The 23,993-nt window shown below is 45.9% G+C and overlaps 1 protein-coding gene across 1 annotated transcript in view; it reads left to right on the top strand.

The window, feature by feature from the left end:
* The window catches only part of LOC126541462 (prolow-density lipoprotein receptor-related protein 1-like), a 230,185-nt gene that overhangs the window by 146,980 nt on the left and 59,212 nt on the right, over positions 1-23,993 (top strand). The window contains 8 exon segments of the mRNA XM_050188197.3: positions 567-695; positions 5,191-5,399; positions 6,459-6,646; positions 7,506-7,732; positions 10,026-10,214; positions 12,056-12,194; positions 17,312-17,532; positions 22,025-22,159. Of these exon segments, the coding sequence (XP_050044154.2) occupies positions 567-695; positions 5,191-5,399; positions 6,459-6,646; positions 7,506-7,732; positions 10,026-10,214; positions 12,056-12,194; positions 17,312-17,532; positions 22,025-22,159 (1,437 nt within the window).

Below are 23,993 nucleotides of genomic sequence, written 5' to 3'. Positions count from 1 at the left end.
TAGTTTATTTAGTGTGTATCTAAGTAAAGAAAAACTTAGTTTTCTAGTGATATTGAAGATAAAACTCGGGCAAGCGACAACACTTGGTTACAGGTGATTGCCCGGTGTTCTTACTGCTGAAATATTGAGCAAGTGTACACAGTGACATTTTGTGCATGATGTGAGGATTGCAAGACATACTTGGAGAGCTGTGCCACACGTGCCTCACACCACACATTGAACTGTTCTTAATTAAAATTGTAAATGTATTATTTATTTTACAAATGCATCCTGGAACTTCCAAACAATTTTTGTTATGATTGTCAATTCATTTCACCTTGCTTCACCCGGCAAAGGACATGATGTTTGGAGTCCATAAGTTCATTGTGCTATGAAGCTAAAGAAGTATGTAATGATGAGCCGAAGAATAATTATTTCCGGCAGCATTTGTGAGATTTCGCTTACAATTGGTGCTGTAATGTTACGAGAGGTTTAGAAGTGAAAGCCTCAGTGTGTCCGCGACCTGTTTGAGCACAGAATGGTAGCGTTGATGCCTATAGATGTTTTGAGCTGTTTGTCTTTCACAGATGTGGACGAATGCACCACCAAGTTTCCTTGCACACACCACTGTCGCAACACGTATGGGTCGTTTGCCTGCACATGTGCGGATGGCTATTTCTCCATTGATGCAGGCCGCACCTGCAAGGCAAACTCCTGTAAGTATGTTTGACACGGTACACCTGATGCTTCACTGTTAGATTGAAGTGCGTTCCTTTGTGTCCTAGACGGCTGGCATGCTGTAAAATAGGTGCACTTTGTGGCTGATTGGTTTCTTGAAGATGTGTGTGTTAATTCAAATTTTACATGACCAGAAAGATTGTACAAATTATCCATGTGTCGAATGACTAAGTGGGCAATAAATAAATTAACAAATGTTTACTGAACCAACTTACCTTGACCTTAGTTAAAAAATGTATTGCTCTGGTTCGTATTTTGCAATTTACCCTATTTGTTCGAACCTAGGCCGATAGTTTTTTTCAAATAATCGTATTCCAAACTCTAGGGTTGGCTTAGATTCGAGGATTTTCAAAAAATGCACCAGTTTTTCATTGAAACTGCTAAATATGGTGCATAGCTAGCGCCATCTAGAAAAGTCAGTATCGCAGCCGCTACTAGCCATGCCAGTAGCCAACCGTACACAAGCGAGGTCGCCATTTTGACCTGTGTCGTGTCGGCCATTTTGGTGTGCGGCATGGTGTTATCGCGATGGCACCAAGCAGGAGATGCCACTACAGTGCCACTTTCAATCGAAAAGTTGTGATAGCCACAGAGCCATTGTCGAACCTTCAAGCCGGGCGGCACTTCGGCGTCGACGATAAAAACATCCGTCGTTGGAGGGGACTACGACAGCAGCTTTTTGTGTGTGCCGCAACGAGGATGGCATTTAAGAGACCAAGGAAAGGCCGTCACCACGAAGTCGAGACAGTTTTGGCCGACTTTGTTCGGACGCAGAGAGCAGCTGCCCTTCCAGTGACAACAGAAGTGCTCCAAGCGAAAGCTAGAGAACTTTCGAGGGAGTGAGGCCTAACGCGAAAGGATTTCAAAGCCAACCGGGGCTGGCTTCAGAAATATGAAGTGCTTCGGCTTCAGCCTCCGACGTCGCACTTCAATCACCCAGAAGCTGCCAAGGGATTTCGATGAAAAGCTGATAGCTTTTCAGCACTACGTGCTGCGAAAGAGAGAAGCGGCAGGCTACAACTTTGGGCAAATCGGCAACACCAACCAGACGGCTGTGTATTTTGATATGCCAGTGGCGTACACTGTGAATGAAAAGGGTGCCAAGGAGGTGAAGGTGCGCTTTGCGGGCTACGAGAAGCAGCGCGCAACTGTGATGCTGTGCTGCGCAGCTGATGGACATAAATTCCCTCCTTATATGATATTTAAAAAGAAGACACTGCCTGCTCTAGAAACTTTCCCAAGAAATGTCATTGTGCGGGCAAATGAGAACGGGTGAATGACGGGTGCGATGGTAGAAGAGTGGGTTAAGATTGTGTGGCGACGGCGTCCAGGAGCCCTTTTGACAAACAACTCGCTCCTTGTCGACGACTATTACCGTGGGCACTTGATCGACAACGTGAAGGCTGCGCTGAACATGGACCTCGCTGTCATACCGGGCGGCATGACGGGCCAGTTGCAGCCACTTGATGTCTGCATCAACAAACCTTTCAAGGATCGTCTGCGGAAATATTACATGCACTAGTTGACTGACGAAGACCACATGCTAACAGCAACGGGCCACATCAAACATGCATCGCTATCGCAGCTGGCAGGCTGGGTAGCTGCAGCATGGAACGACATCCCAGGTACTTTGATCATGCATGCCTTTAAAAAGTGCAGCATATCTAATGCGCTTGACGGTACCAAAGATAGTGCACTGTTTGAAGGTGACAGTGACAAGGAACACAGCGACGAGTCTAGCAGTGATGATGACGTTGAATGAGCTCTGCACGTTCAGATTCAATAAATGCTGTTTGCATTTTGTGAACGCTGTCCTCGCTTTCTTTTCTCGGCCTACATTCGAGGTAATATATATATTTCTTTTTTTGGCTTCGAACTTTAGGGGGTCGGCTTAGAATCGGGGTCAGCCTAGATTCGAGTAAATACGGTATGTGTAAATATGAGTAAATACGGTAACAAAGCTCTTGGTAATAAAGGACACAGTACACAAGAGTGCAAAGACAAGAAAAGGGCATGTATTTCTCCTACATAAAAGAATGCCAGCTACCCAATACACACACAAGGAATAGCTCCTCAACGGAAACATGCTAAGGAATCGATTAAGTTTGACTCACCATACAAGGATACTGAGTGAATGCAGTAGAACCTTGTTGATACGTTCACCTTACGTACATTTTCCCAGCGCCAGCATGCGCAATCGAGAACACTAAAAATGACCTAATAGAGTTACGCTCATTTTTTACCGGTTCATACGTTCCCGAAACACAAAATTTCTTTACAATTATGTTCAGTACGTTGCCAAACTGTGATCGTATGATACATTTTCCAGCGGCTAGATCTCGTATAAAAAAGAAAATGCGCGAGGCGCGCGCGATCGAGAACAGTTTTCAGCTGCCCGCTGCAGCAGCTTCACTGCAATACTCGCCCGCCTATCTCACGTGAAACACCGGTGCACTCTGTTTCTCGTTTCGGTACCAGCAAATCTCCAGAGTCGTCGCTCGTGGCATTCACAGCTATCACCGCGAATCCTATTGCGATAAGCATCTTCGCCTATTTGTTTCACAGCGCGTGGTGTCGTCAGAAGCACATGCTTTTAATAGGTGATAACTGGAACGTGCCACCATTCCCTGCTGCAGACTGCGGTTGTATATGTTTTCCGGCGGCTGCCAAATCTCATGTGAACAAGAAAAGGCGCAAGGCGTGCGTGATTGAGAATAGTACATAGCCACTCGTTTCACATGAAAACGACAGTGTGCACAGTTTATTCTGGTACCAGCAAATCTCCGCCCAGGTCGTCGTACGCCACATTCACAGCTATCGCCACGTGTTATATTGTGAAAAGCATCTTAACCTATTTGTTTTACAGCGCATGGTGCGTAGTGCCATTGGCAACATACTGCACGCTTTTAGTAGGCAGTAATCTAAGTGTGCCGCCATTCCCTGCTGCAGGCAGTGCAATGTGGGCATCACGTTTCGCTTCGGTGGCATCCGGCGTTGCCCACCAGCTCGATTTCGTTTGTTGCCTGTCGCCCTTTTAAAACAACACGCAATGGGATAACAACAAAACGTGTCTGGAGCTGCCGGAGCACCACCAGCTCGATGCGCGTCAGTGTCTCATGCTGCAATGATGTACGCGACACCTCACATTACGTATATGTCAACAATAGTTGAGTCTGTCAAGTTCTTTAGTTACTTCGGATCGCATGTTTCTTCTGTTAGTAAGTTTGTTGTCGCAGTTTTTTTCCAAAACGTATGAACAAGGTTTTACTGTATTGTTTGCCCATGTTGAGCACCGTTGTCTGAGTCATTAGTGTGTGCTGTCCTGCAAGCAAAAGTGCATCTAAACAGTTGTGTCTACCCATTCCAGTACTGTGCTCTGAAGCCAAATGGGAAGCCCTTTTGCAGAGCATCGATGAGCATGCAATCAACATGCGCACACTTATGTCCTGCAATGAAAGAGGAGGAAGTGAGTTCTTCATGCACCCATGTTACCCACGCTGTCAGGTGGCGCTTGCACCAGAATGGTTGCACCGTCTCTTGTCACAGCTCTGTAACTACAACGCCAACTTCTGCTATTGTGTGGTTCACGTGGGGAAGCCAAACATCAGGAGATGCAAGAGTTGTGCGAGGAAAACTAACATCAGAGGCTGCAAGACTTGAGTACCCACTCAGCTTGTGTGAACGATACAGCGTTTGCAACCTGTTCAAAGAGCCCACATTTCTTGTCACCGATTACAGAAAATTTTTTTTTTTTGCTTGTGGGGCAACAGCTGAGTAGCTCGTCTTGGTTTGGCCATTTGCATCAAGTTCAGCAAATGCATTTCATTTGTAAATTAACTTCAACTCACTTTTTTAATTCATAAATTGTTCAAGGATATTAGGGCTGTGCTGGTTTTGGGAGGTATGTGCCAGCTAATGCATCAATGTGCCAAGGGTCTGCAAAGCACCTCCCAGTCGTATATCCCGAACATGCCCATCCTGGTCATGTAACAGCAGTGTCTTCCTGACACTTTGAATGCTGGATGTAAGCAAATAACAAATGCAAAACAGATGTTTACAAATTCATGATTCTTTGTGACAAGTAAACGTACTTCGCTTGTGCCATGGTCAAGATAATCTAACAATTCTATTCCTGTTCTGTTCCTTTTCGCACTTTGTCAGTGGCCCAAGTGGCCCATTCCACCTATGTTATCAACAGAATTAGCTGCTCGTGAGTGGTGAGTGATAAGAAGGGAGCATAATGTAGCAAAAAGAATTGTTTCATTATACTTTCCCATCTAGCTCTCACTTCTAAGCGTTCTTGGTGTGGCTAAAATAGGGTGCACATCAGAACGCATTTAGTGATTACTCATTGTGCGCTGCATGTCGACAACAAGCAACAGTTATCAAGCAGTACTTGCTGGAATTCTCCATAACAGACCTTGTTTCATTGTGTGGTTAGTACATACCTTGTTGTTTTCATCTCTTTTGCAGCTGTGCGAGCTCATTTGCTGTTGTCAAATCGTTACTACATACGGCAGATCGACATGCATAAAATCAGTTCTGAGATACTAGCTCAAAACCTTACCAACTCTGTGGCTCTGGACTTCGACTCTGTCGATGACTGTATCTACTGGTCGGAGGTGACTGCAGTGGGAAGCTCCATCAAGCGAATGTGCCTCAAAGGGAAGCTGCAACACGAGGTAGGGAGAATTGTTTGAATCGAAGAGTGCTTCATTGTTACCAGGTTGATTACGTTTAAAAATTACATGCCTACTGGTGCAGCTGATTGATTTCTGTTATTCAACCTCAGTGGGACATGCAAAATACATTTGAACTAACGAGTTCAAATTTTAAAAATGCAGCATTGAAAACTGAGGTCAGAAGAAACACTTATTTACTTGAAATGCATCATTATGGTTACCTGTCGCCATTCTCACAAATAGGTGCTGTCTAGATGATCTCGAAAGACTGTTTTATCTGCGAGGCCTAGTCAGCGCTGTACTTGCACACAAAAAGACATTGCCAAGGACTGCACTGATTTTGGTGGGCAAGAACTGGTCCTTCTGCATGAACACTCAAGTGGTGCATCGAAACCATATACCTGAAACAGCTTCTTATTGTTGGTACTCTTACGACACTTCCAAGCACATTTCAGCATGGCTAGTACTGACTGAACACAAGCACTCCTGTCTATTTCACATTATTCTATATTCAATGCTTGACACTTGAAATAATAAGCCCTACAGCAAAATCTGTTACTGGTACGTAAGCCAAGTTTTGCGGTACATGTCACAAGTATTGCCATGGTTATCACTATGATGTTTCAGTAGAGTTGCCAGAAAAGAAAAGTCTGCCCATATCCAGGATTCAATTCCAGGACTACAACATGTTATCTGCTGTGCCATTGTTGCATGTGTGTGGTCATCATCATCCTGCTGTCATCACTGTCACATTTGTCAATGTACCGTTATAGTCCTGTGGTCAGGCTACCTGTCATTGTTTTGGGTGAGTCATTTTAGTGGCCAGCTACAATTTTTTCTTCCTGGATGCACACTTTTCAGGACTTTAGAAGATAGTTCGTTTAAAGTAAAAGCTAATAAATTAACAGACATTGAGGAAGTTAACTGTCATGCCCTTTAGTTACACCTCCTATTGTTTACCATATGCTGATGTGCTTTGTCTTGACCCACTTTAAAGAGTCTTTAACAAATGTTGCTGGTTGCACCTTCCCTCACTGTGGTTACTCTTTGTGCCTTTAGGTATTGCACTCCACAACAGTGCAGAATCCAGATGGCCTGGCTGTGGATTGGATTGGCAGGAACCTCTATTGGTGTGACAAGGGCAAAGACACAATTGAAGTGTCTCACTTGGATGGAAAGTTTCGTAAAGTCCTTATCAGAACTGGTCTTGAAGAACCTCGTGCCATAGTTGTGGATCCTTCTGATGGGTAAGCCCATCCACTTTTTATGTTCTCAGTAGCAAAAACACTTCCTTTTGCAGTACTAGTTGCAGTGTGTAGCCATTCTTGAACAGTTGCACATCTATCATATCAAGTTTGGTTTAACTTGAGCACTTAAGTTTTCATTTCTTTTTCACGATAGTGTTTGAGAGTGTTGGTGGAAGATCTCAGTTCTTGTTCTGTTTGTTGTAAAATTTAGCTGTTCTTTGTAGCCCTGTTAACGTAACGTGTATATAGCCAAAGGCCAAAGTGTGCAGGTTGTTTTTACCTTCAACCTATCCATTTGGAAGGAAGCTGTGGCTGAAGTGTGATCATTATGTGATAATTCTCCTTGCATTAAGACAAAGAACCGCTGTACATTCACATTTGCCAAAATGCAGTGCTCCTGTGTTTCTTCCCTCCCTCCCTCCCTCCCTCTCTCTCTCTGAAGCAACAAGAAATGTCACAAAGGCTGGTGATTGTTCTTGAATAAATAGCTTCCTGTTCACTGTGCTTTTCTTTTTCCTCCCTCTCTTTTTTATGGCACAGGAAACGGCAGCACGTGTTAGTTGTTCTGCAGAGCTCTGACTATTTGCTTAATTTGGTCGTCATCAAAGTCTTTGCAAGTTCTTCCTATACAAACCCTAGCTGGTTCGCGACTAAAAGAACAATAGGAGAGCAGGTGCACTTATAATGTGGTGGTATATGCGCAGAGAGCTGTTGCTTAAATATGCTTTTTTTTTTTTTTCATGCAAAGTGCTCAGAGAACAGATCATGAATGGCAAGGAAGCTGTTACAGTATTACCTAGTTGGTCATGTCTTGGCTATCACTCTCTGATAAATGGGCTTTCTTTTTTTTCATATTCAGCTATATGTACTGGACAGATTGGGGCGAGCACCCCTACATTGGAAAAGCAGAAATGGATGGCACAAATGTGCACGTCCTGGTGAACGAGTCTTCAGAGTCAATGGGCTGGCCCAATGCTCTCACTTTGGATTTGATCACTCGTCAGTTGTTTTGGGCCGATGCCAAGCATGACTACATTGCAACGGCCAATTTGGATGGAGGCAACATCCGCATTCTCGCTCGAAATGGTTTGTACACTACTGTTTCTCATATATGTTGGCTTTTTGTACATAGAGCTTTAGCAAGTGTGCAGTGTGCATTCTTAGAACTCAAAGATCTGCCGCACACCTTCCCGATGTACAGGAGTTCTCCGCATTTATACTGTAGGCACAGCATATGTTGTGGGCTCCATGCTTGGCTCTGGCCCCTACTTGTCTCAACTTATTTTGACTATAATAGTTTTTACAACTTATTAGTTTCGATATAGTCTGGCACTTGCATTGCCTGCTCTATATACATGCATGCTGACTCCACACAATATTCAGAGAAATGTCTAATATGCTCACGTAGCATTCTCAAGGTTGCAATTGCAAAACACTAGGGGTGTGAAAATATTCGAAAATTTCAAATACCGTCGAATACCATCAAACTTAAAGGGATGGAACTAGACCGAACGCTCTTATCAGGCAAGGCTGCAGATAGCACCCGCCAAGAAGAAGATCTGGCATGATGATAATTAATTACAGATGAAAACGATGAGCTGCTGTAAAAGTGCTCACAATATCTTTAATATCTATATTTGATTCGATAACTAGATACTTGTCGTTCTTCTTCATCTGGTCCCTTGTGTTCGCTGGCGCTGTTTTACTATGGATATGAACAAACTAGCCCAAAAATACATCTTGACCAGTAGGTATTTGAAAGTTTTTGAATATGTGATTGTATACGAATATTTGAAACAATTATTTTGGTGGCTGTACGGAAGCAAACATGGCTCTTAGCATTTTTTTCTGTGTAATGTAAGAATTTGCATCAGATTTACGTGCTGAATTTGGTGATGATATTATGCTGCTGCCGAAACTTCACCTGTAGAGTGAGTTCAGCCACTGAAAGTCTAAGCTTTGGGGGAAGCTGGCCTTTCTGTAGCAAGAGGCATGAGCGCAAAATGGGATGGGGGCAACTGCACAGGACAATCCAGCTGCAATAAGAATGTCCTTTCCAGGTGTATAGGTCCAATGGGATGATACTCCGTAGCGATGCCCGTACACGCGGCCCTCACTATGCAAATATGCCAGCTCCCTGCAAGCATGCCCATGTTGCGCCTCCATGAGCAATAGAGCAAAGGCCGATCTGCTACAATGATACGCGCTCAAGTGAAATCCGGGACTTGTAGTACAAATCTCGCTGGCGATGGGGGTTCCACGACGGGCATTTTAGCATACCACAATGCGTGCTAACAGGCGCTATTCTAAACAAGTATGGCTGCATTACACATAGTTACTTGTACTTAAGATCAACACATTTTTTCACGCAATCGAAGGTGCTCTCTCCCTGCTTCATGTAGTACAAGATAGCATACCTCCCCTTGCATTAGTGGTTGCACTATATTTTTGCAAATGCAGTACCTTGGCAACCTTGAGTAGGTCATTTGTCTCACTCTGAAGGAAAACAACAGAAGGGGCTTGTTGCACGAGCTGTGCTGCCTGAAGTCTTGCTTGCATTTGGCACGAAACAAAGGAAAAAGAAAAGACAATGTTCTTGCAGTTTTTTTTTTTTTCAAAGCAAAAGTCACAGCAAACAATACAAAACTACTTCGTTTTGGTTGGATGTGTGCGCAGCTATTGCCTTGCTCATTTGTTACTTTTACATCCCCAGTTCCAAAACTGAGCTTATTATTTGACAGCAAATGCAATGAGTGACAGCTGGCACAGGGTCTAATGCCTCTGTGTCTATGGGCATTTTATGCTTTATAATAATGCATAGGTTGGCAGGTTAGTGGGAATTACTCAATTTTCCAAGTTAACCTAAGTCAGAAAAACAATTATTTAGTACAATGGCTTACTAGTCTAATTTTTTAAATTTTTTACCATTGACATTGTGATGGCGATGTACCAACATATTAATATAACCAAACTTGTTAATAAATCCGTGTCTATATGATGATTTTATATTCAATTTGCTATTCCCTGTTCAGTATGTGTATCTGATTCTTATTCGAAATTGTTCATATTTGCACACAAAACACCCTCGTATATGAAGTTAAAACTGTCTAATGAATGCAGGGGAACATGATGTAATAGACCGTTAGATTGCTGCTGTGAACTAATTGATACATTACTGGGCCAAGAGTCATTTCTACAAAGCAGAAGCAAGCTCCACTGCATTTGCTGGAAGCAGCTACTGGTAGATCTTGTGACAACTGCATAGTGCACTTAAGTGTACTCCTGCACTCACCAATAACAGCACATTCTGAAAGCTTCAGTGAATGCCATCGCCCTTTGCAGCTTTCACGCTGACTGTTGCTGCACTCTTGCTTTTTAGGGCCCTCGTCTCCATTGCACCATGTATTTGCTATGACACTGTTTGAAGACAAACTGTACTGGACTGACTGGGAAAGCAAGGCGGTGCTGTACTGCAACAAAAACAACTGCTCCAACATCACCACACTAGTTCGCACTGCCATTCGACCTATGGACATCCAGGTGCAACACCCTCTGAGGCAGAGGCCAAGTGAGTTCATCAACATTCTGTGACTCAGTCTTGTTCTAACAACTCTTCTGTTTCTGCATGAGGTCATTGCTTCTGATGTGTTTTTTACATCAATTTTTCCCATCCTTTGCCACTCCTTCCTCAGCTTCTTGATTTCAAGATCATCCTCAATGGCATCTTGCTATGTTTCTTAAGGCGGATGTCCCTAGTCAAACTTGTACTGTCATTACCCTATCAAACCTGAGCAGAAAAGCTCAAAACATATAAGCCAAATCAGTAGGTTGTGCTCGCGGGAGAATAATACTGGTGTAATTGACTGGAGCTGTGACGCTTGACACAGATTTCTCTATAGAGAGAAATGAACTGTACCTTTTTATTTATTCCATGCAATTAAAAAAATTACAGCTTTCTGCGTTTGAATTTATTCTGTTAGCATCCCACTTGTGCATGATTGTCATGGAGAGGACAATAGTTTTGTAAATATATTATTGCTGCCTTTATGCTGGCATAGTGCACATGTTTCTTTATTATGTGCCCAGACTATTCCATTCTCCTCATCAACCTTAGTAGTTGCAATCAACATCTTAATCATCCTCAGATATCATTAACTGATTTCACTGATTTGATAACTAAACTTCGACATCGTCATTTGAACAAGTGGGAACCTTTTATGTAATGTTACACTTACAGATAGGAATTCTTTTGTTACACTACTTCATATATGTGTTTTATTCTACGCAGTCACAACCAATTTTTCAAACTCCCTAGGGGCTGCAAAAGCATCCGAAAACATAAATGCATGCCTTTTATTGCCCTCAAGGGCTCGAACCGCCACAGGCGCATCCAAAATAACTCTGAAGGCTTGCCAGTAAACTTATTAGGTGTGTCGGTGCTCGTACTGTGACAGGAGACGGTGGGGGAACACGTATCATAACTAATACATACTGTGTTCCATAGCAGTTGCACCCTTCTACTCTTGGTATGCTTCACCGCATAACAGCACTGTATTGCATCGAAGCTGACTTTTCGGAACTGGCATTAAAAAATTATGGGGTTTTACGTGCCAAAACCACTTTCTAGGGAACTGGCATTATGTTATGCGTACTGCTTTCTGTGCCTTGAAGCCATTGACGAGTACTACAAAGGCGGAGTCAGTACCATTGCTGGAATCTGCGAATTCTTGCGATGAAGAACACTGCACCGAACAGCTGGAAGCTTGTAGCAAACATTCAATTAGCCAGGTCTAGCGTGGCCCATATCAGCTAGGCCTAGTGTGGCCTTGGTGGTGGCTACAGCTGTCAACGAATCGGCGTGTGTGAGTGCAGGTTTAAGGCCGCCAGATAATCAAAATGGCAGCGGTAGTAGCTTTTATTAATGCTGTTAAGCAGCGGTGATAGAACTTGAATGATTCTGTAACATTGTTTTGTGCCAACAGTTCTGTCAGGTTGATTTTATAAGGATTTATGCATTGCTGTATGCAATAATAATTTCAGCCTATCGCAATGTTCAGGTTATATGAGCACAATTATTTTTCCCTTTTTCAGTGGTTGTTATGGGGGATAGTAGTGATGTAGGATGTGGTGATCTTGAGTACTTGCAAGAGTACTGACCATTGAGGGTTCAGGTGTAGCTAGGTGCAGGGCCACATTGGCCGTCGCTTCACATAGTTTTGTGTGTGCTTCCCTAAAGGGGTGGGTAATAAGTGTAAGGTGTGTTACTTTCACATTGACTTTCCCTTCCCTATTGTGTATGGTAAGTATACCAGCCAGTTCGTATCTTTCTACTGTCACTGTGTAACAGTTGTGTTCATGGCTTCAAAAATGTTGTGCTTTTCGTGCACACTTTCCTTTCTGTACCTGCAGTGCCTGACAACCCCTGCCAGGATAATGGCGGCTGTGCAACATTGTGCCTGCTCAAAGCTGGTGGCAAATCTACTTGTGCATGTCCTGAAAATTACGTCTTGCAAGGGGACTCTGTGTCTTGTGAGAACAACTGCACCAGGTGAGGCATCTGCGCAATGTGCTGTAGCTTCACATACAGACAAGTAGAGGAAACATTTAGGGCCTTTCTATTAAAGTAAAGCCTGATTAAGTGCAAAAGCAAATTTAGTGGAAGTGAACATACACATTCATATCGTGGATAATGTGACTATGCTACGGTGAACCAGAAGGGCACAGTAATTGTGCCATGTACATACTTTGTTTGGGTCACCATGAAAGAAAAATTATAACAGGCCATTAAGCAGTACTTTGCTGCTCCTATTAGCAGTTGGAGCCTTGAATTTTGCACATGGTTATCATAGCAACAAAATAATCATAGCAGCAGTTCATAGCGACAAAACATCAAGACAAGTTGTTGCAAAAGTGTTGTGTGAAGCAGCGACTGGTGTTAAGAATAGCACTAAGGTTCTGGTTTTGCAACCAGTTATATCTTTAGTAATATTGTTTGTGGTATGTATGCTGTATTGTCTACTTAAAGAAATTATTTCTGCAGGAACTACTGAAGTTGCTTATTGTAGACATTGTATTGAGACAAAGCATGTCACACATATTGCTGCAATGAGTAAGAGTTAACGTTAGTTCTGGTCAATGGTAATGTCAAATCTTTGTCTGTATAACAAAGGTCAGTCCAAGCATGACTTCTTACAGTGTTATCAAACAGCTTGTTTCTCGCAGGATTGTTAGCGTCTTAAAGGGCCCCTGAAACGGTTCGGACAAATTTTGTAGACGCGTAGGGTACAGCTTAAGTAGGACATTCGCACAACAATTTAAGTGAAGCGTTACGTATTAATGGAGCTACAAGCGATTGGAAGTTACCCTCCTCCCTAGCCATGCTTTTCCTCCTCAACTCGTTCGCCGAGCGAGCGGGACTAAGCTCCGCCTTCACTGGTTCGGCGTCACGATGCGACGTCACATCGTCCACTTCCGGTTGTTTTGGAGCCCGCCCCCGCCCGCGCGAGACCACTCCGCTTGCCGCTTGGCCGTCGACCCCAAGCAGAGCTATCGAAGCAGCGTGCGTTGCGAGCAATCTGTCGTAGCGCCGAACGTGTCCGGTATTCCGGTAACCACAGGCAAGCTGATCATTTCGGCAAATGACTGGAGGCATAAACTCAACCTGATGAAGGAACTTTAGCGTAGACGTACGTGAGCGGCCTGATCGGTCTGCACGGTCCAGACACTTGTTGGCACAGCGCTTAACCAGCCAAACAAAGCGCTAATATTGCTCTAACCAAGTGTAAAACATTTTAAACATTTATAAAAACAACGTGTTGATGATTACACTCCTGCGAAAAATACACACCAGCAGCAAAGAAGAATTCACTTCGTTGCTGCTACTGTGTATGGTTGAGCTCTGTGCCACCAGGTGGCTGCACCGTGCAGACCATTCACATTTGCCCTTCTGCTCATCTCATGGCTCATCCCGTTATGGCACAGTTAAGCAGCCAGACCCTGTCCCCTTGCACTTGCGTTTGCCCTAATACCGGACTCGCGAAACGCTATTGCGTTAGTAATCTTCCGGTGTAAAGTGACGGCCACAAACGCGCAAATCCTGGCGCCGATCGGATAGCGGCAGTCCGATGCGCAGCAGCCAGTTCGGTCGTACGCTGCCTTGCAGAGGGACGTGATGTCACAGCTTGACATATTGCCAGTCGCTACTTTTGCAGTCCACAAGGCAACAAAGTCGAATCATAGTGCTCGCGAAAAGACTGAGACCGACTCTGACCGCGGAGCTCTCTTCAAAACAGGGTACGTTGTATACAAGCAGACGACCATTGCTGTTTGCCGGAAGTGCTTGGGTGTACTGAAAAATTGTTCTTGTGCATTCTCTTTGTTACTTTCTTTTTATAAAAACAAATTAACTAACATTCCAACTATTACGAAGATCATTTGGTTACCATAAAGTTGGAAAAATTATTGACCACGCGCCCTGATCAGCCAATCGGATAGCTCGCCCCACTGACGTCATATGGGTGATTTCGGTCATATGGGTAGGGGCGGCTTAAAATTCCGCCGAGCAGTGCGCTGCGATCGGCAGCGATGTGCATTTTTAAAACCTTATAATAAATTACACGCTTTACACGGAGCACTTAGATGTGTCAATTAATGATCAGAAGGACCTACTCTAACGACTCAGTACGTTTGTAGAAAATCGTCAAAAGCGTTTCAGGGTCCCTTTAAGAGAAAATTTTGATCTGGCAATGCATTGTGGCGTGTTGGTAACAAGGAGAGCTAACTACGTAGTGCGGATAATGTTGTGTGCACTTTTGCACCAGAATTTGTGGCGGTCTGGTATCTCGCAGGAGTACCGACCACTGTGGTTTTGGGCTTAGCAAGCCACGGCACCACGTCATCCATCTCCTCGCGTAATCTAGTGCGTGGCTGTGTGTACGCCCGGGCCGCTAAAGGGGGCGCTCCGAGAGCTGCGCATGTAAGAAAACACGGTATTGCCTTAAGTTAGCGAAAACAGTTTATTTGCTTCCAGCAGCACCCAGCCCTGCACAAACATCTGGTTCCGGAGAGGCGCGAGAATAAAAAGGGCTCCCACACCAAGGGCGAAAAATACAGAAAAGGGTGCTGCTAGCATGTTGCTTTAGGAGGATGGCTCCCCGCAACACACCGCTAGGGAAAAGCGTCCCTGCAGCTATGCTGTGTGCTCTCGCAATAACCAGTGGACCCACTCACGAGAGCTAGGGCAATATCTGTCTGCTTGGGCCTCCAATAAGTGTTATGGGAACTCCGCCGTCATGATCATCGGAGCCACCGGCATCATCGGAACTCCTGCATCGGAGCCAGCAGTCGAAGAAGTGGAGGACAAAGTGACTTGTGAGCACAAACGATGGTTCGAGGCTTGGCTGGGCGCTCTTGAGGCGCGGCCGGCCAGGACTGCGGCCTGCTGGTGTGGACTGAGGGACCACGCCGTTCCCACATTGGTGCCCGTAACGTGGGGCCCCGGCTTTGTTTCGGGACCGTTCGTGATCGAGGGGAAGGCAGGCGGCACCCTTCCCACGGCCAGTAGCGGCGCCTGCCTGGCCTGGTATATGACCATCTTCGTGGCGCGAGCTGCAGCTCTGGCGTTTGCTCAGGCGCGTTTCCGCTGGCTCCTCCTCTGTCACCGTCATCAGGTCTGGCATGGGACACGGGGGCAGAGTGGTCTCCTGCACACCGCTGAAGCTCCCGGTGCCACCGTTAAGAGAAGGGACCTGCCGGCACGGTTACTGCATCAACGCAATGCAGTACTGCATAAATGCGACAAGTTTAAGCACGGAGACCACGCGTGGCTCCAAACCTGGCAGCGCGGCCGCATCCTGCGACTTGGAGACGTCAGAGAGCGACGACTGTACCGTTGATGGTAAGGGAGCCGCCAAGGCACGCAAAGGCAAGCTGTAGAAGAAAACGAGTGCTTGGAAGAACCTCTCTTCAGGTAGCGAAGCCGAGAACAAGAATGGCACATTGTCCTCATTCGAGCCCAAGGAGGCGAAGTCTCGGACTCTGGCAGCGGTTCCTCAGCGCCGGCCGGCGGCAGCGGCAGTAAAGACAAGGATGTTGATGATTCCGCAGAAGAGGAGTTCAACGACGGCTACAAGAACCTCAGGGGTGCTTGAAATCAGTTGCCAGCGATAGTGGAAGCAGCACTGTTCGAGCGATGATCATCGTCATCTGCAATTTTCTGCTCCTGTTAACTGCGTGATGCGGTGCCATGTGGTCTCTGTGTGGTGGAATGGCAGCGAGTGGGCGGCTGCTACTTCCGGCGACCTGCTGCGTGCACTCATAATAACGAGGTCGAGGAGGAAGATCGGACTAGGTGTGCCTCCGGGAATGGTTTAGGGCCAATTTACGCTCGAGCCGCCCATCGCCGCAAGCCGCACCGCATGCGTGCGATCGCGCGAAATATTGCACGTATCAAACACTTGTGCACAAATTTCGGTTTACAATGTGTAAGGTATACACTGTGCACACAGTGTAAATGGTAATTTGTGCACAAGTGCTGGATACGTGCAATTTTTCGCGCGACCGCAAGCGTGCGGTGCGGCTTGCGGCGATGGGCGGCTCGAGCGTAAATCGGCCCTTAGGGCCTTCTGGTTCCTGCAAGACCTCGACAACTTGGAGGCTCCACCACCTGGGCTGCCGCATCTTCGCGAAGTGTACCTTTGGGAAGCCAGCCAGGTTTAGGGCCTTCGGGTTCCTGGAAGACCTTGGTAACTTGGACGTTGCCTGCTCCGCTGGTCCGCGTTCTGTGCAGCAGTTTGCAAGGTTTGCCCACCGCCAGGGATGCAGTACCGTCACTGCAAGCAGCTGTGGGCCAGTGCCTTTCATTGCCTTCGCAGAGGGAGGGGCAGCAGGGAAACTCCGCCATCATCATCATCATCGGAGCCACCGGCATCATCGAACTCCTGCATCAAAGCCAGCAGTCGAAGAAGTGGAGGACGAAGTGACTCATGAGCGCGAGTGGTGGTTTGAGGCTCGGCTGGGCTGTGGGAGCCCACCGTGTGAGTTGGCATAGTACGGCCGAGTTGCACTTATCGGAGGCCTTGGCATCGCTTTTCAGCTTAGAGTTTGGAAAAGGGGCAATACGTGGTAGGTGCTCACCGTAGGTGCAAGGCATTGCAGATGAGTTCAAGTCCAAGTGAGGCCCAAGCAAAGGCGCTAGAGCAAAAACATGTACATACCCTGTGCTGTCCTGGAGAGGTCTCGCGCTTGCTCTGCCTGTCGTGGTGCCACAGCCAGCAGCGCAAGCGTCACCACTGCAAACCTGTTCATGGAAAAAGCCACCCCAGGTCATCGTTGGGAGCGGAAAGGAAGACGCATAGGCATGACAGAATAGGCAAACGCCCACGCAAAGGTGTTGGGGTACACTCTGATTCCCACAAGTTGCGGAAAGGAACTGAGTAGATAACCTCTTGTATCCAGTTAGTGAAAGTTTTGTTGTGTAATTGTAGCCTAACAGGGTACTAAATACACTCTAGCCTCAAAACCATGCATTCGTGAAGGAATGGCAGTAGTGTCACACAAACTGGTATATCCAGAAGAGAGAATAAAGTCTCTTGTTTGTTTTTACTTGTTCACCTACCAGATGTGACTTGGTGTCAAATGTGATCTCTTTTTTTCTTCTCTCTACAGTTCTCAGTTTGTATGTGAGAAGACATACAAGTGCATCCCCTCGCTGTGGCGCTGCGACACCCAGGATGATTGTGGTGATGGGTCTGATGAGCCAGCCAGTTGTCCACCATTCCTGTGCAGCCCTGGCCAGTTTCAGTGCGCTGATGAACAGTGCATCCAGCCTAGCCAGTTGTGTGATGGCAAGCCACAGTGCACAGGGGGCGACGACGAACACGACTGTGGTAGGTTTACCTCTGTCTCACTAGTAAGGTGTTGTGCTCCTGCAAAAATATTCAGGGAAGCAGCTTTGTTGTATTTAAAGCAAGTGCATATAGGTTTATTGCGATAGCAATATATGGACACTCCAAGCCCATTTCTGCCGTTGCTGTCACCGTGACGTTCCGTATGAAGTCCAAATACAATAGCATTGTCGTCACGTGCTGTACGCTGTATGTGCGAGTGGAAGCCCCCAAGGGTCAGCTGGTGATCGCGGCTCAATCGCGCGCACGAGAGAGGGGAAGGGGCAGCGGACACTTGTACACCGTAAGTACGTGGAGTGCCGGTAGCTTCGTATGCGCTGTGCTCTTGATGTTTAGTTTACATTGCAGCAAGAAACAGCATAAAGGTCAATTCGTTTGTTGCTGCTACCGCGCTTCTTCACTGCAGCGTTTGACAGCGAGCTTCTGCAGTCATTGAGCGAGATGTGTTCATGTTTACCCTGTGCACGCATGACACTGTGCTTGTTAATTTAGTTATTAAGCGAATACTTGCAGGTTTATACGGACAATGAAACTAATATCCTTACTTCATATGGCTGTCTATTAATTTGCTATCGCAATCGATGCTTCGCCTTTCGGGCGAAACTGCGACTTTTTTATTTCACAGCGTTGCTGTATAGAATTGTATTGATCTTGCATCTCTTGCCACTTCAGAGCATGATCATTGTAAACTCTTAGGTAGCTGTCACGTGAAAGACTAAACAATAGCAGCAAAGAGCATGCCTTTTATCGGTGTTAATTATCTGGGCATTACGGTAAGGAAATTATTTGAACCATTACAAGGCATCGTAAATAAATGTTGAAAAGGTTTGTCATCAGTGAGAACAGTGCCATGACTTGCATGCGTAGTGGGCAGTCCAAATCATAAGTTAAGCCCACCAAGGACCAACCTCCCAGAGCTAGTGTTCAAAATGGGTTTGGTGTTGACATCTAGGCAGTAACCAGACGGGATGTATTGTTGATGTACTTTTGTCACCATATAGCCAGGCATGGTTCCATGCGATAGCTGCAGTGTTATCATGGCAGAAACATGTGCCATGAGGTTTGCATTTTAATTCATAATCATGTGGGACCCATTTCAGCTGGAATTACGGCATGGTCATTGCACAGCATAACATGGACATGTTGGCACCATGTACCACCACGACGAAAATACGCTGGCAATACTGTATTTATTCCTATATAAGGCCAGAATCCTTAGCTTCAGCATGGAAAGCACTTTGGAAGTTCTGTAAAAAGTAAGAGCTCCAACCATGTAGCCACAGCATGTATTTTTGCTGACCACACAACCTCAAGCTCAAGAAAAAATTTAGATGCACTTAGCAGGCCAGAATTAACTACAATTAACTATGGCAGAGAAATGGCAAGCTGGGCAAGTTGATATGGTTGCATTGCTGGGAACCAGCGCACAGACAACACAGACCAGCGAAGTGTTGTCTTTCTCTTCTTGGTCTAGGTTTGCTATGCACTGATTCCCTAGAACACAATCACGAATGGGCAAAAACAAAATATTGTATGCATTCCTACACTCCCCAATACAGGTGACATTAGCATCATTTATTTTCAGACATTGAGTTTAGCAGCTACAGAATGTTCCATAGCTGGCTACAGCTCAAAACAGTGCTCAAAACAGAACTACATCTTACAATCAGTAAGCGTAATACAGTCGCCGACCGTTTATTCGGACCTCACAGGGACTGCAGAAATGTCCGAATAAACAGCTGTACGAAAAAGCAGATTCAGTAAAAAAGAACGAAATGCTTTATTTCCATGCACTTATTCGCGCTTGGCAGTAGGCTTGAAGAAATCGTGAATGCACCGTTGCATGCTGTTTGGTTTATGTGCAATAAGATAAGCCTGAATCTCAGAGAGGGTCGTACAGTCACTATAGGCAGCTGAAAGCACAGTCACTGCTTGTACACGCTCCGCATGCGACGGCAGCATAGCACATGGTGCATCATCCGACTCGGAGTCATCGTCCAGCGGTGCAGCAGAAACCTGACGAATGAGTTCTGTCGAGTTCTGCGCATGTCAGTACAGCAGTGTCAGCACCTGTGAAACTGTCAAACGAGACGGTGTCCGGAATCGCAGTGCAACCACTGCGCAGGTCTTGGTAGAACTTTTTCGGCGTCAGTAGGGAGTACATCGGAAGGCGACAAATCCTAGGCCTCCCGGCACCCGCTTGCCAACATTCCCCAGCGCAGTCTGTGTGGGCACTGTCGGCGCCAGTAGACACTTGACGCGATGTTTCCATATGCCATGTTGGATCACCGCAATCTCAACACAGCACACAAAGCAAACATCACCACGCCGTCACGCCGACACCAGTCGCACAAACGGAAAACGTGGCCTACTCACAGCGTCGTGCACGAAGAAAGAAACAAATCGGCTGCTGGATTGTCTTGACATGGCTTACTAAGCTGAGACCGGAACTGCTGTAGCCACGAACCAGGCAGAAACAATGATGATGAGCGGGGATTTGCAGTAGCACCACTTCGTGGGGCAGCAAGGAGGCTCTGTTCAAAACAATATGGCGTTCAGCAAGTCGAACTGTGCATCGGTCAGAGTCCGTGCATGGGGCTCTCGATCAAATTGGCTCAAGGAGTGTCCGAAAAATCAGACGAGAAGTTGCAAGGTGTCCGAACTTTCGGCAGTTGTTATACTTTATGGTCTATGGGGCTAATGGCGGTGCCGCGAAGCAGACCGAATAATTGAGCATGTCCGAATTTTTGGAGTCCGAAAAATCAGTCGGCAACTGTAGTACATACAGTAAATGCGGCAGCTTTGAACCTGGTCGCAACTCAAACAAACTCAACAGCCTGCTCTGTACATAATTTCACTTCCACATATGTAATATATATTTTTTCCCACCATAGTGTGTGGGCATCTCACCCGTGCTCTTGGGACAAAGGAACGACAGTACAGTAGTGCATACAATCACAAGGGCATTTATTGCACCTTTCATACACTAATGCCTGCTAGCTGAATTGCTATTTACAGAACATGCCAATGGGCATGCGACAAATCTAGGAAGTCCGACTCACCATCGAGCAGATATGTTCGCCTCATGCTGGGCACCAATGCCATGCTGCGAACGATCATGCCTCACGAGACAGTCTCGCAGATGCATGGATCAGCGCCCGTGCGGAACATCCGTGCCGCTTGCCGACCTCGAGCCAAAGAGGAAGAGCCTACTCCCTGTCACAGCTGCCCAACCCCGCCGTTAGGTGGCATTAGCAGCCCAACACTCGCACCATCTCTCAAAATGTGCTGCAACCAGATCGACCACCACCGGCACTAAGCTATGGAGATAAGCCGGATTACAGGAGATGTGAGAGCCATGCAGCGAAAACAACATCAGGGGACACGTGAAATTCAAGTGTCCCCACAAATGTATATCTTCTCCTCAAACAATATTATGTATCAGTGAAGCTGTTAGCCTCTAGTTGGTCAGGATTTTTCGTGTCCGCAAGCACGGTGCTCACACTAAAATGTGGGCTGATCCCGTAGACTGCAAACAAGCAGGAAGCGCACTGTGTGCTGCTTCTCCAAGAGGCGTCAGACGTCATCAAGAAACATCATCTATCATGAAGGGACATCATCTACAAAGACGTCATCACGTGATGTCATCTTTGATGTGATTACGTCATCAGGCGATATTGTGACGTGACGATGCTGTTACTCTCATACAGTCGAATTACAATCTGAAACTATCATGTCTGTAGCTTGTGTATAAGTTGTACTTTACAAATTTTCTGACGCAACTTGCTTTGAGAAATTCAATTCGTTCAATGACGCACTTGTCCTTGGTGGAGGGCCTAGAAGAATGAGGATATATGCTGCACTTCCGCACACGTATGTATGTATGCACACAATGTATCAGTCCTTGATGCGTGGCCGCTCTGCCCATTGCATCTGTTGCACAGTGTGTGCTGCAACCATAATCAACATTATGGCAAACACTGTCCAAAAACCGTACCTCCACCTAGCGACCGTAGCGACTCAGACAGACCTCTACTGACAGCTGGAAAAGGGCTTTGTCTGCGTAACTGAAATATGTTTTCTTGTATATTCAAATTACAATCCAAAGCTATCATGTCTGCAGCCTGTGTGTAAGTCATACTTAACAAGTTTTCTAACGCAGTTTACTTTGTAAAATTTAATTAATTCAGTAAGGCAATTGCACTTGCTGGAGGGTGTAGAGGAATGAGCACGTATGCTGCACTTCCGCACACATGCATGTGCGTGATGTTCGTCGCTTGTTGTGGTGGTGCTGGTCTAACATTGTCTAATGTTGGTCGTGCTTGTCTAACGTCACCAACAGCTTTGCTGTACATCCACTTTCACCAGGTGGAATGCAAGCAAATCTTTCCTTTTTTTTCCCTGCAGTTCATCAAAGTGTACCGAAGTTGTACTATTTTAAAGGAAAAATTTATTTATCTACATTCTCTTCCAGACAAATATACCTGTTTGCCAAGCCAATTTAAATGCCCTGGTAATGGGACATCACAGGCATACTGCATATCAGTGGCATCACGTTGTGATGGCCACATTGACTGCACAATGGGAGGCGAGGATGAACTCAACTGCCGTAAGAATTTGTTGTCTACTCTTTTGTTAACACTGTGTGTGCTTTAGCATAATCCTGTGCACTGAAGCTATCATTACAGCTTCTCTAGTTTCTCATACTGGCTCCTAGTGATGGTATGAGATTGTGCCGTCTTACTAAAGCTAGCTAGTTTATTGGTTATTCGTAAAAACGAGAATTAAGATTGGTATTAAAAAGCAAACAAAAACTTTACCTAATATTTCATGACATTAGGCCAGGGCTAAGCAACGATACTTTGCAGATGTGTCATGACATTTACGAGATCCTGAGCTAATAAGTATTGAGATACAGATACAAGATACTAGCAAATCAATTGTATCTGATAACGATACTCACCATTCATGTGTTAAGATACAGTCAACAACCGATTTTTCGGACCCTCTAGGGAACGTAAAAACGTCCGAAAATTTAGGCAGTCCGAAAAAATGAATGCATGCAAAAAAACGCACTTTTTTTTTTTTTTTCTCGGATCTAGAGGTAAAGGGCGAAGTACCAGGCTTCCGAAATCCTGCCACAGCATCAGTGAAGTGGCTATAAAAAGAGGCATTCAAAAACTCTGTATGCAGCCGACTGATTATGTACATGTGCATCGTCGGGCAGCCGGTGTAATTGCTGCAGTGGCTTGAAGAACTTGTTGATTGTTGTTTGGACGGCGTTCCGGTTGCATGCGATCATATTCGCCTCGATCTGAGTAAGGGTCATGTCAGCACTGTACACCGGTGAAAGAGTCAACAGTGCTTGCGTCAACTCGGCGCTTGTAGGCGGCGCAGGCATTGGCTCCTCATTTTCAACATCGGAGTCTTCTGAATCCCCCACAACCTGACGGACTATTTCCTTGTCAGTCAGTTCTGCGCAGAAGTCGAGCTCGTTGTCAGCGTCAACAAACTGTTCAAAAGTTATTTCCGTGGGCGCGGAAACCTCAGCAGAGCGGAGGTCGTTGATCACGTCGTCCGACGGTACTGCTTTTGCGCGCTTTGATGCCATTGGCGAGGACGGCGAAGACGGAGTGGGGGCCATCGAAGGCAAGCGAAATCCTCAAGTTGCGAACAGTGGAGTTCGCTGACGAGCGTCGAAGCACCTAGGCCTAGCGTCGCAGAGCACACTTGACACAACAGCACAACCACACACCACGCTAGCCAAAACGTGGCCGATAGAATGCGTGGCCTGCGCAAACAAACGAAATGGCGCCGCTCCGGAAACTCCGCTAGAGGCGGAAGTGCGGCGATGAACATAGCCAGCGTGGCCAGACCAAATCGGTGTCTGATGGCTAGATTCGGCTAGTTGTGGTTCAAAGCGGTGATATGCTTCGGCTGCAAGTTGATTTCCTTCGCAAGGGCGCTGCGCGAGGAGCCAAAGGACCTTCCGTCGCGTCAAAAAGTCCGGAAAATTGGACGGCGGGGGGTTCAAGCATCCGAAACTTCAGATGTCCTTATACATTGATTCTATGGGGCTCATGGCGGTGCTGCGAAGACGTCCGAAATATCAGGCACGTTCAAAAATTTGGGCGTCCGAAAATTCAGTCGTTGACTGTACTTTGATACATTAGTTACTTCCTTAATGTAGCTCCACTGCAGGGGCCTCTGTAATATTACAGGTGTTTACTTGCAAATTTCACATCTCCTGCAAGCAGACTGTGTTCCTTTCAAATTTTCTTTAGTCTTCTTTCTCTTTTTTTTTATTTACATTGTAACCAATCATTATAACGCCATTCTAAAACAGTTTTGGGTGCCTGCTGGCTTTACATCAGGTCAGCACAAGTATGCTGCTGCACAATCAATTATTTTTCCATGCCGCCTCTACACCCAGTACGGTGCAC

This window comes from Dermacentor andersoni, chromosome 2 (assembly GCF_023375885.2).
Source record: "Dermacentor andersoni chromosome 2, qqDerAnde1_hic_scaffold, whole genome shotgun sequence".
Classification (NCBI taxonomy): Eukaryota; Metazoa; Arthropoda; class Arachnida; order Ixodida; family Ixodidae; genus Dermacentor; species Dermacentor andersoni.
The sequence above is the reverse complement of the archived record's forward strand: the minus strand, read 5'-3'. Positions and strand labels throughout refer to the sequence as shown.